The 13,439-nt window shown below is 43.2% G+C and overlaps 1 protein-coding gene across 1 annotated transcript in view; it reads left to right on the top strand.

Moving 5' to 3' along the window:
* The window catches only part of LOC109616257 (NLR family CARD domain-containing protein 3-like), a 54,892-nt gene extending 42,550 nt beyond the window's left edge, over nt 1-12,342 (top strand). Inside the window, exons 6-8 of the mRNA XM_034295457.1 lie at nt 2,047-2,220; nt 3,441-3,487; nt 12,052-12,342. Of these exons, the coding sequence (XP_034151348.1) occupies nt 2,047-2,220; nt 3,441-3,487; nt 12,052-12,083 (253 nt within the window). The 3' untranslated portion in view covers nt 12,084-12,342. The remainder of the gene's footprint in view (nt 1-2,046; nt 2,221-3,440; nt 3,488-12,051) is intronic.
* Nucleotides 12,343-13,439: the final 1,097 nt, after the last annotated feature.

The raw sequence follows: 13,439 nt of genomic DNA, 5'->3' as shown, positions 1-13,439 counted from the left end.
CTTGTTTGAATGACAGTTACTGTACTTTGAAATGTGGAATTAAAACACCAAATGGAAACTTGTCTGGTTTGATCAATCAGTATTCTCAATAAACTGCATGCTATAAATATTAAATATATATATAAAAGCAGCAGATTGCTCGAAAATAGCGGTTGCCGTGGAAGGTCCGCCTTCTGTATAACGGCGGTTGGACCACAGGCCGGCCGCAGAACACAGGCGATAGGAAGGCTGCTGCCGCTGGTGGTGAGCCGGCAAACGTGTTTGCGATTAAGACATTCTGACGCTTCTACTGTCTCTGGAGGACCGCCTCCAGTCCGCCAACTCATTGGTATCAGGGACAATGTCTGGATAGTCAACAGAGACACTAAAGGGTTATACAGATTTATGAGTACCCCTCTAATCCACCCGTGCCGGTCAAGGAGGTCTCCTAGTCAAACACCAGACCCCTCTCTGCATCTTTAACTAGTAACTCATTCATACATGTATATGATGACAAAGAATACATTCTTCTAGGCAGGAGGACATGGCCCAAATACCTAATAATCCTCTGATATTATACAGACGTGTGTCACAATCAAAGTACAGATTTACATATCAGCCACTGGAAAGACAGACATTTCTCAACATACCTTACTTCAAAATTTCCATAACAGCTGTTTCTGGGGTAGGAGAGCAGACTGGGCCTGTGTGTCTCAGACGAACAGGAAACCGAGGAGGGCAGATTAATATCACACACAGTCTGGGTAAGAGTGAATCAAGAATAGGCACCGGACAGAAACCACAAGAGACGGTTGGGCTGCATTTTCACAAATAAGGTAAAGAACAAACTGGACCAATGGCACACATACTTGGCTCTCTCCACCCCCGCTTTGTAGTATAAATAATACTTGTGTGACTGCCAAATCTTTAGACATTGTGCAGCGACACTCTGTCTCCAAAAGCTTTTGTAATAAACGGAATATACAGTACGGTAATTGACCTGACTCCTGGTGTGCTATTCTCCTTTCCATCAAACCAACTCGGGGAAGTTTTAGACTTCAACAATTTTGGGGGCTCTGTCCGGGATGGAATAAAGGAGAAGGAATTCGACTCTGTCCAGTTGACCTATACGGGACTTACAGGTTCCAGCACCGGTGCATCAACGAGAGAACGAGTTGTTTTGCACACGATGTTGACAGGGGGAATGTCTTTTTGAACACCGTAAGGACGTCTGTGCTTATCTCGGACCGGTCTTCTGAGTGTATCTGGTGGCTCCGATTACTATGACAGTGTGATCTTTGATCTGTCTTACCAGAAAATACCACAACGGGACGATTCCGTATTTTACGGGACGGGTGCCAAACTGGCAACCCTACCTACATGTTGATTTATCTAGGTTCTTCACCTTTTTGTTTTGTATCTATTGTCTTATTCATATTTATTATTGTTGTTTATACACCTTTTGGGTGTGGACAATGGTTCAAAAGATGTGAGAAGGCTAGAATTTGGTTGTTGAATTCCTCATTGTACAGTATATAAGAATATATCACTATGTTGCCCATAAAGTTCAAGACTGTTATTGTTTCCCTTCAATAAAATGCTTTTAAAATTACTTTCTGCTACTTTCTGCTACTTTCCAAAGCTATACAAGTGCTATATCATGCTCAAAATGTTTACCCCTATGTAATACTTAAGCAAGAATAATAATAATAAACCTCTACTTTAGGAAAGACGACAGGTGAGTTGTAATAAAATCAAGTGGTGTCCATTAATTAAATACAGTCTTTCTGCACTGTGAAGGGGAAAACACAGATATTCATAAAGTTTGTGATGTGTGACAGGTTGTTTTTTCATGCAAAATATATTTGGGGTGTAAAATTCAAATAAGCTGCTTTATTTTAGGGGTTAAGTGAAGGCGGGTCATTTTTACCTTTTGGACAAGGGGAGTATACAGAATGTTTAGATTACACAATGCTTTAGCTCATTTCATGACATATCTTTTTGGGGCCTTACACAATGAGGATTTTTAATGGCAGAAGCAGTTTGTGAAATCATGACTCTTTACAGGCTGTCAAGCTGTCTGGTCACAGAGGAAGGATGTGCTTCTCTGGTCTCAGCTCTGAAATCAAACCCCTCGCACCTGAAAGAACTGGATCTGAGTAACAACGATCTGAAGGGTTCAGGAGTCAAGCATCTTTCTGCTATGCTGAAGGATCCACAATGTAGACTGGAGACACTGAGGTGAGTAGACTAATAGTTTGTATTTGTTACACTAGTCCAGAACCCCATACTTGGTCCGTCAGGTTAACTTGGGGTAACAATGTCAAAAAGTGATTTATTTTGTCCCTAGAGTTCTATAATGTGTGATAGCAGTGAAGTAATCTGGAGTGTTTAGGATTTATCTCTCTTTCATCCTTCCTTCCCATAATTTCATTCCACAGGGATTTTACCCAATGACTACCATTAGGGCTGTCACAATATCAGATTTTCACTACACAATTATCATAGCCAAAATCATTCTTGACAGAGGCGGAGCTTTAATGGGTGAGATGTGTGCACGGCACCCATGGCAGCCAATCAGAGGGGCCCCCAATAAGTTTATCTTATTGGTTGAATAAATTATAGCAAGCTTAATTAAATTACACTCAACTAAAGGATTATTAGGAACACCATACTAATACTGTGTTTGACCCCCTTTCGCCTCCAGAACTGCCTTAATTCTACGTGGCATTGATTCAACAAGGTGCTGAAAGCATTCTTTAGAAATGTTGGCCCATATTGATAGGATAGCATCTTGCAGTTGATGGAGATTTGTGGGATGCACATACAGGGCACGAAGCTCCCATTCCACCACATCCCAAAGATGCTCTATTGTGGTGGAAAGAGCCTCTTTTTCCTATTTGTAGTGGAGATAAGTGGTACCCGGTGGGGTCTTCTGCTGTTGTAGCCCATCCGCCTCCAGGTTGTGCGTGTTGTGGCTTCACAAATGCTTTGTTGCATACCTCGGTTGTATTTCAGTCAAAGTTGCTCTTCTATCAGCTTGAATCAGTCGGCCCATTCTACTCTGACCTCTAGCATCAACAAGGCATTTTCGCCTACAGGACTGCCGCATACAGGATGTTTTTCCCTTTTCACACTATTCTTTGTAAACCCTAGAAATGGTTGTGCGTGAAAATCCCATTAACTGAGCAGATTGTGAAATACTCAGACCGGCCCGTTTGGCACCAACAACCATGCCACGCTCAAAATTGCTTAAATCACCTTTCTTTCCCATTCTGACATTCAGTTTGGAGTTCAGGAGATTGTCTTGACCAGGACCACACCCCTAAAGGCATTGAAGCAACTGCCATGTGATTGGTTGATTAGATAATAATCCTTTAGGTGAGTGTATAAGGTGTGTGGTTGTGTGTTTTTATTTGTGTATCACTGAATGACAGTCTGCTCCTCTGCTTCTTCCACAGTATGGATCATGGTGGAGAGTGGAGGTTGAAATCAGGACCCCAAAAATGTAAGGGATTTATTATACATATATAGCTGGTGTGTGTTCACAATTTACAGTTAGGTTAGGAAATAATTGGACACTGACATAAGTTCTGTTAATTTGGCTGTTTACCAGAATATATTAAAGGTACAGTTAAATAATGAATATGGGTTTAAAGTACAGTTTCTCAGCTTTCATTTTAGGGTATTCACATCCAAATTGGAGGAAGGATTATGGAATTCCAACTCTTTAATATGTAGCCCCGTCTTTTTCAAGGGACCAAAGTAATTGGACAATTGACTCCAAAGCTGTTTAATGGACAGGTGTGGGCTATTCCTTTAAAGGAGCTCTCAATGCAAGTGTAACAGGCCATCCTTAGGCTGTATAAAAAAACATCCATCAGAGAGATAGCAGGAAGATTACAAGTGGCCAAATCAACAGTTACATTATGAGAAAAAGGGAACACACTGGTGAGCTCTGCAACACAAAAAGGCCTGGATGTCCACAGGAGACAACAGTGGTGGATGATTGTAGGATCCTTTCCATGGAAAAGTAAAACCCCTTCACAAGATCCAACCAAGTGAAGAACACTCTCTAGGAGGTAGGCATAACATTATCCAAGTCTGCCATTAAGAGAAGACTTCGCAAATACAAAGGGTTCACCACAAGGTGCAAACCATTCATAAGCCTTGAGAACAGAAAGGCCAGATTTTGCCAAAAAAACACCTAAAAAAGCTAGCCCATTTCTGGAACAGCATTCTTTGTACAAATGAAATTAAGATCAACCTGTTCCAGAATGATGCGAAGAAAAAAGTATGGAGAAGGCTTAGAACAGCTCATGACCCAAAGAATACCACATCATCTGTAAAACACGGTGGAGGCAGTGTGATGGCATGGGCATGTATGGCTTCCAATGGCACTGGGTCACTAGTGTTTATTGATGATGTTGCAGAAGCAGCTGGATGAATTCTATGGGGATATATTGTTTTCTCCAATTCAGCCAAATTCAGCAAAGTCTATTTGGACGTCGCTTCAGTTTACAGATGGACAATGACCCAAAACATACTGTGAAAAGCAACCCAGGAGTTTTTTAAGACAAGGAAGTGGAATTTTCTGCTATGGCTTATTCAATCAACTGATCTCAACCCGATCAAGCATGCATGATCAACCTGCTGAAGACAAAACTTAAGGCAGAAAGACCCACGGACAAACAACAAATGAAGACAGTAAAGGTCTGGCAAAGGTCCCCTGCTGTTCAATAGCTTCCTCCTAGAGAACAGTTTCTTATGGTGGTTTTATGGAGCCAAGGCCCTGCTCAGCCGACATTCCATTCATCACTGCCCCTGAGCACAAGACACTGGCCTTATAAGTTGGAGACAGAGAGAGACTATTTTTTCAGCATATGTGTAATTGATCAAACATTCGGAGTACAAATCCTTTCTAATGTGCCAATAAATACATTTTCTGCAGAGGTAACCCAGCGTTTGGTAATGTCCACACGTTCCAGACTTCAAACAGTCATTGCCTGCAAAGGATTCTCGACAAAGTATTAAAAATGAACATTTTATTTATGTTTGTGTTAATTTGTCCAACTACATTTGATCACATTTTTGTTCAACCCCTTGAATTAAAGCTGTAAATCTTCGCTTCAATTCCATCTCAGTTGTTTCATTTCAAATCCATTGTGGTGGTGTACAGAGCCAAAATAATACTGTGCCAGTGTCCAAATATTTCCAGATCAAACTGTTTGTATGTTTGTGGGTGGGTTTGTGTGTATATGTCTGTGTGTGTGTAAGGGTGTGGATGTTTGTTTCATTATGATTGTGTGTGTGTGTGTGTGTGTGTGTGTGTGTGTTTCAGTGTGTTTTGTCTGAGTGTCTTAATATCCAGTTTCTGACAATAAAGAAATAAAACATGCATGTGTGTGTATAATAAGAATGCTGATGATGTGTAATGTGTCTTGGTCTCATCCATCAGATGTCTGTGATCTCACACTGGACCCAAACACAGTACACATAACCTCTCTCTGTCTGAGGAGAACAGAAAGGTGACAAGGAGGAGAGAGGAGCAGCCGTATCTTGATCACCCAGAGAGATTTGAGTTCAAGGAACAGGTGTTGTGTAGAGAGGGTCTGTCTGGACACTGTTACTGGGAGGTAGAGAGGAGTGGGGGATGGGCTGAGATAGGAGTGACATATAAAGGAATCAACAGGAGAGGATGGGGTGTTGACTGTTCATCCTGGAGTCTGTTCTGTTATGGTGACCGTTACTCAGTCTATCATAATAAGAAGATAATCGTCCTTCCTGTCACCTCCTCAGACTCCAACAGAGTAGGAGTGTATCTGGACTGGCCAGCCGGCACTCTGTCCTTCTACAGGGTCTCCTCTGACACACTGACCCACCTGTACACATTCAACACCACATTCACTGAGCCCCTCTATCCAGGGTTTAGGGTTTATTATGACTCCTCTGTGTCAGAGGGTCCCTGTGTCAAACACAACATGATGTTTCACACTAATCTTGGTCAGTAGGACACCGTAGTAAAACACTGAGAAAAACTCTCTAGTAGTGAGTAAATATATCATATGATGTAAATATTCCTGATTAAACACCATTGAAGATGTAGCCTGTAAACTAGAGTCACTAATCAATAGAATGAATCACCGTGTGTGTGTGTGTGTGGACAGAGAATGCTGTAAATAGTTTATTAAAGACAGACTACCAAAGCCATTGGATTCATATGGCAGTTGACTGTCCAACAGTAGAAATTGAGTGAACCTCCTCATGTTAACTGATCTACTAACCATGAAGAAAGAGAACCATGCAGCACACCAGGTGAACAGAACCTGATAGAAACATGGATAGAAAACACACACACATCTTCTCCTGTGTTTCAGGGTGTCTCTGTCCCCTCTGATCCAGTGTCTCCTCTCTACCTCCCTCTCCTGTCCCCTCTGATCCAGTGTCTCCTCTCTACCTCCCTCTCCTGTCTCCCCTGATCCAGTGTCTCCTCTCTACCTCCCTCTCCTGTCCCCTCTGATCCAGTGTCTCCTCTCTACCTCCCTCTCCTGTCCCCTCTGATCCAGTGTCTCCTCTCTACCTCCCTCTCCCGTCCCCTCTGATCCAGTGTCTCCTCTCTACCTCCCTCTCCTGTCCTTTACTCATTTTCCTCTTCTCACTCTGTGCCGGCGTTGCCTCTAATTGGGGATCCTATTTAAGTTGTCTTGTCTCCACTTTGTGTGGATCATTGTTTTTTGCTTGTTGCCCAACAGCCTCAGTTTGTAGCTCTCCTTTTGTTTTGCGTTGTTTTAAATCAACCAAATAAAGGGAATGTTCACCTTTCACCACTCTGCATCTTCTGTCCTGCCCCACAGCTGTGACCGAAGGATCCACCATAAGATCCCAATTAGAGGCAAAGCAGGGCAGCTGCCTCTAATTGGGGACAACCGAAACCAAAGTGCAGGGATGCATAGAGGCATCCCCGCTGTCAGGCCCTGACTATCTCCCCAGAGATTCATAGAGATGCCTAGAGGCTCCTGTATAGTAAGGACCTGACAGTTAGGATTATGTTGTTGGTGAGGGCTTAATACATATGGAAATATACTGTGGTGTGACATCTTTTAGATGTTCTACTATAGTGATTTCTTTTAGATGGGAGGTTAAATGGGTGTCTGGACTCTGTGGTCACTAAGGATCTCCTGGCAGTGTTTCAACCCTGAAGTCATGGAAACAATTTCAATCTGTTGACTTATTTCAACATGGCTACATAATTATCCCCAACTTCCAAAAGACCCCCCCCCCATTCCCCAGGTTGTTGGTATCTGTGGTCCTTTGAGCAAGACAAGTAACCCAATGTGCACTTTAATTTGGAAGGTTTGTGTTATAAGCTAAATCCTTTATTTCTTTAACACAACTAACAAACCCAAAAAATCCACCAATAATCACAGTTGACACAATTGGTAAGAATGTGTTATTTATTCCTTTAACTGCCTTTAGGATAACCTATACCAAAAGGAATTTCTTTTTGAGAAAACAACCAGCAAATCATACCTTGTATAGTCCTGATGATAATAATAATAATAATAATAAACACAATATTAAAATGGTCCTGGGTCAAACCAACAGCTCCATGGCTGACAGGTTTCTTGTTAAATGACACCCAAATTCTCTTCATAGTGTACTACTTTAGATAAGGGTCATTGGGCTAAAAGTAGTTCACTATGTACAATCCCAAATACAACCTGGGCCCCTTTTCTCTATTAACTGGATTAGATCTGTAAAAATGTATGGGTCCAAGCTGCATGGTAACAGATTCACCCTGTTCTCTGATAGGCTCCTCATGATTAGACCTTTTAAAATCACAGATATTTGTATTTAAAAAAGAAAGTGCATTAGTGACATTACTAGATAAAGTGGCAGGACAAATAAAATAAAAACAGCAACATCTGAAGCATGAGGACTGGAAACGGTGGTTTAATAAAGCCCTGATCATATATTATCAAAGGGAAACCTTTGATAATATACAAAGATTACCCTTTGGCAAATATCTGTTATATTACTTGTCTGATATAGACAACAACTACAGTTTACATATGACCCATTGTGTCAGAGGGAACAGTGAGCGGACAGTACCAACTCCCAGAAGCATAGAACCTGTGTTACATTTCTATTACACTGGGTGTAAAGGACCCCACCCCCCTTAAGACTGACATATGGCTGACATACCTTGCTAGATGACATATGGCTGACATAACTTCCTGGATGACATATGGCTGACATACCTTGCTGGATGACATATGGCTGACATACCTTGCTGGATGACATATGGCTGACATAACTTCCTGGATGACATATGGCTGATATACCTTGCTGGATGACATATGGCTGATATACCTTGCTGGATGACATATGGCTGACATAACTTCCTGGATGACATATGGCTGATATACCTTGCTGGATGACATATGGCTGATATACCTTGCTGGATGACATATGGCTGACATAACTTCCTGGATGACATATGGCTGACATACCTTGCTGGATGACCGTCTCCCCGGCAATGTAGGTCACGGAAAACATGGCGTCAAAAATGTCACTGTGAAAATAGGCATAGTGTTTTGTTATGTTCTGATCCCAACTTAAACAGAACTTCTCTATTTCCTAGGAGTCATCACACCAACATTGGTCTTTATCCACAGTACACATAACAGGACAATTGTATCTGTACAATCAGTGTGATCAAAACTTGTATAATCACGTATGGAAGTACTAAGTACTAATCTTCTATGTGTAACGTATGCATATAATCTATGTCATTTTAGTCAAATGAGACGTATTGATCATGTGTGTGTTAGAGCAGGTTAGTCACAGGGAATTAGCCAGGAAGAGGAACCAATATATTGTGCTGGCCTTCATAAGATAGCATGGCATCTGTCACAGAGAAGCAAGACAGCATGCATTTCATTTGTATGTGAACGTTATTGTGCTAAAGAATGGGTACTATTGTTGTGATGTAGTTGGGACTTACCTCTGACATACAGTTGGAAAACTTGGTAATACAAAGGTCTGTTAAAAAGTTCAGTGTGTTATCATGATGGTAACTTCTGGGATAATTCTTATAGAAATTATTCATATGTTTTTATTGAAATGAGTGCTGTGCCGTTACTACGATTTAAATATTTCTTTCACAATTTTGTATCGATACTCTGATCTCTAAAATCAATGTTTATTTATTTTTATGCCGTCGATGGCCTTTTTAATTACTGTAGCGGCGGCGGATGGTCGTGTTTCTTTATCAAAAATATTTGTGTAAATTATAAAAAAATCGACCAGAAAAAAGAACCAGGAAGAAGTTTCTTGCCGCTGCATGCCGTAGCGCTGACCTGTCACCAGATCAGGAGCCTCACCGTTCGGGTGTTTCCTGCCTGGGACCGGCTCACGCAATCGCGAGGGTCTCTCCGACCTACCGGCTTGCTCTTCCTGTGCTGCTTTGTCCCTCTCTACACGTGTAGAGAAGGCAGGCAGGCTTTTTCAAACAGGAAGTGGATGTTTCCCCGTGTTGGATTCTACAGCGACAATGACGAGATGTCTGAGGAGGACGCTCCTTCGCAGGACCCGACTCCCCTGACTCTCTCCGGGGAGAGCTAGATGACGACCTCTCTTCTGCTGCTTCTTTCCGCCCGCCCCCTCTCCGCGTGGAGTTTACGGGCATGACTGAGAGAGCAGCGCTACGTATCCAGCTGCCTCTATCTCCACTGCCGACGCCAAAGGAACCTTCCGATATGTCCTTCAGCTCCTGGGCGGAACGTGTCAAACTGGTGGACCCCCCTGCGCTTGAGGTTCGTGGTTTTAAAGCCTTCACCGAGGGTTCCTGGTCCCCTCCAGCTTCCGCCAGAGCTCCCGAGAAATCCTACGCCACCTTCACCATGGTTGACGGTAGGCAGACTCCCATTAGCTCGGCCATCCCTCCTTTGGAGCCAGAGTTTGCCGTGCATTTCCTGCCTTCCAGGGGCTGGTCGGGGAAGAAGCCTACCTTGCCATCCACCAAGGACCGCTACACGGGGCAGCTATGGGACAATGTTTCCGTTCTGGGTTCACAGGCCCTGGCCGCGGCGAACAACGTTGCTCTCCTCGCGTCGGCGACCTCCCATATTTTAGACCGTTCACCTCCTCTGCGTCTAAGAGGTAGTGGGTAATCTAAAGGCTTTCCTCCACCTTGACCAGGACCAGACGGTCTGCGCCGGACGCACAGTGGCTTCTTCTGTGGTCGGAGACCGTCACCTGTGGCTGTCTCTGTCCTCCTCACCCGACGCTGATCGCTCACCCCTCCTGAACGCACCTCTGTCCCAGGAGGGCTTATTCGGCGACGCTGTTCACTCTGCCATAGCTTGTTTCAAGAAGACCGACGAGGGACAGAAGGAGCTATCTCGCCACCTCCCCCTGGCTAGCCGCTCTATTCATTCGGCCTCACGCCCTCTGCTCATTGCCCGCCATTAGAGACTCAGCGAGAGCTCTCTCTGTCTCTATGTCTGCCCCGTTGGATATGAGCAGTGGCGCAAGTGAGCGCATTATCCCTCATTCTCACTCTGCAGCCTGCAGGTCTTTTAATGTTTTTGCTTGTGCACGCTCTATTCCCTTCCCTATTCAGTGTAATGGTAAGAGCTATGCTAACAATGTTCAGGGTTGTGTGTTATAGGTATAACTACTCTATACTCTCTACCCTCCACCTCTAACAGACATAAGAGCCTGCTAGCGGGTTCAGAGGCGTCTCTCATTCCGCTGCCTGCCAGTCCAGAACGTGTTTACTCTCAGAGTTCTGCCCGGCACGACCGTGTTTACATTCACTCACCGTCGGTGAAACGTTCGCGTATGCAAATGCCAGGCTCCTCTCTCTCCCGCCGTTCGCGGGCTACCAAGCGTCCAGAGAGTTCACTTGGGGTTACAGACGTAACCGTGGTGGCTTCTCAACCCGCTCGCTATGATTGGATCAAACGCCAGGTAACGTCGTCGGCTCTCTGCTCCGTCTCACTACCTGTTCCCTCTAAGCCCCTCATTCCCGTCTGCACTGCTTGGCATTTCCTAGCAATGTATCCCCACTCAGGGTGCAGCATCCGTATATGCAAATGCCAGGATTCTTGTACAGTGAGATGTCTCAGTTGTTAGTGCCCTCGGCTGTTGCATGGGAGACCCTGGTTTGCCTCCCAGCCTGGTTCCTATTTTTTCTCATTCCTTTCTCTCCCTCCTTGGGCCGTGTCTCTTCCTCTCCGGTGGAGCTCGGCGGCGGGAGGGGCAGAGAGGAAATTCAGACTTTTCCTGACAAATGCCCGTCAACTGCATGCTGTTCCTCTCTCAGAGCGTTATTGGGAGTGGCTTCATCACTGTACCATGTCAGCCTGGCTCGATCCAACGATCAGACTGGGTCATCTTGTTCAGTATCGCTCAGCTCCACCCCCCTTCTCCGGGATAGTGGAGACGGTGATGTCAGAGTTTACGGAATTGTTGAGTGAAGGAGCGATCTCCAAGGTCCTTGAGGATCTCAGACAGGACAGTTTTTACTCCTGTTACTTCCTGGTCCCAAGAGAACGGGAGGAGTGAGGCAGATCTTGGATTAGCGCAATCTGCATGCCAAACAACCGTTCTTAACGCTCACCACCACTTGCCTGCTAGAAACCTTCCTGCCGCGTCCGTGTATGCAAATGTGGCGAGATAGCTGGCGAGAGAGTTGGCGAGATAGCTCCTTCCATCCCTCTAGGGGGCTACGCCCCACTCATATAACCGGAGTTACATTCCTGGTGACTTTGATTGTAGTTTCAGATAAAATCTGGTCAGATTATGAACTGTGAATGGTTTTGAACTGTTTTTGACAATGATACTTTAACGTAATTAAATACTTTAATGTTTTAACTATTCTGTTACTGTTTACAACTGTTGTAGTCTATTTAGACAACAGAAGCAGAAAGACATTGGATATACAGGTTTTTTTGTTTGGTAGGGTTGTGTTCTAATGCATTAACAGGAAGCAACAAGCTGATGTAATGGACAAATATCTGATTGTGTACTGTGCAGTAACTCATCTTCTCAATTCCTAGACAGGTACAGGACACTTGAAAGTGATTCAGCGATAAAGACTGATTAGAGCCCAGAGACTGAATGTGGCTTAAAGGACATGGCAGGGGCAAGAGGACTCTACTCCCCAGGGTGCAGCGAGTCTCCAGTAATGTCTGGTTCCTGACAGCTGGACTAACTCTAGTCCTGAGGATTTTGCTTTGCGGTATGGATAGGATGTGTAGGTTGGGTGTGTCGGGCCCTCACTGGTATAATTATAAAGACAAACACCAATAGCCTACACAGAAATAAAGACTATTTGTTTAAACGTTTGAATAACGATCATAGTTTTGAAGTGCGGCATGGTAGAAAAACACATCTCATGACAATTGGCAAATTCACTTGAAAACCTGAAATAGGCTGTCAGAGTTTACTCTATTACATTTAATCGACAAATGTGTCAGTCGCTTGATTTGTTACATCAACTCATTTGTTTTATCAAATCAGCCAATATGGCCTTTAAAATTCCCAAATTGCAGCCATATAGAATAGCTAACAAACATATGTTTTAAAAAGCTATACTGTATAATGGCCTACATTTAAACAGCAATAAAACACAAATTCTATCATCCAACCAATGTTCTTTATTTAAATTAGTCAACAGAATGAACTTTTCACAATCTTTGCGAACTGAGCATCTAACTGAGCATTTGCTGTATACCTAGGCCTACTGTAGTGCAGTTGCAATTATTACCTACATAATTGCCTGATCTAATATGTTTCCAATCTGACTCAGGGATTTTGAGGTCAATGTTAGAAATATCTCAACAAATACCATGCAAACGATGTCAGTTTCCTTAGGATGTCTAGCCCATGCGTGCAAAAGAGCGTTTCAGCAGGCTCTGCTAGAAGTTACACTATAGGATCAGATAATTTACTGAACCCCGTTTGCTGGCCTCAGTTGCCCCATCACTAATTCTTTTTTTAAACCGGCATGGTTATGATTTCTTTGACAAAAAGATCATTGTCTAGGCTATAAAAATTTAAAAATTTACATTGTTTTAAATATTAATTAAACATGTGGATTTTTATATAGCTTTTTTTGTCATTATTTCATCAAAATAATATTGTCATGCCTACTGTACCTGACTGTTGTAGTCTAACTTTTATTTATTTGTCAATGCAATTGATTTTGAGGAATTTGGAACAATCCTCCTTCCATGAATTTTCCTGAATAGGTGTAGCATATATTACATTGTTCTGTTGTCAGAATTCAAAACTATTCAGAGACTTTACATTGTATTCCTACTTAATAACTTGTGCTTTTGGGAGAATTTGTTTTTGCAAACTTCAGCTGGGCTTGGATGTTTTTCTTTATAAGAAAAGGCTTCCGTCTTGCCACCCTACCCCATAGCCCATTCATATGAAGAATACGG

This window comes from Esox lucius, chromosome 11 (genome assembly GCF_011004845.1).
Source record: "Esox lucius isolate fEsoLuc1 chromosome 11, fEsoLuc1.pri, whole genome shotgun sequence".
NCBI classification, from domain to species: Eukaryota; Metazoa; Chordata; class Actinopteri; order Esociformes; family Esocidae; genus Esox; species Esox lucius.
Note: the sequence above shows the minus strand (reverse complement) of the source record. Positions and strands in the feature narration are given on the sequence as shown.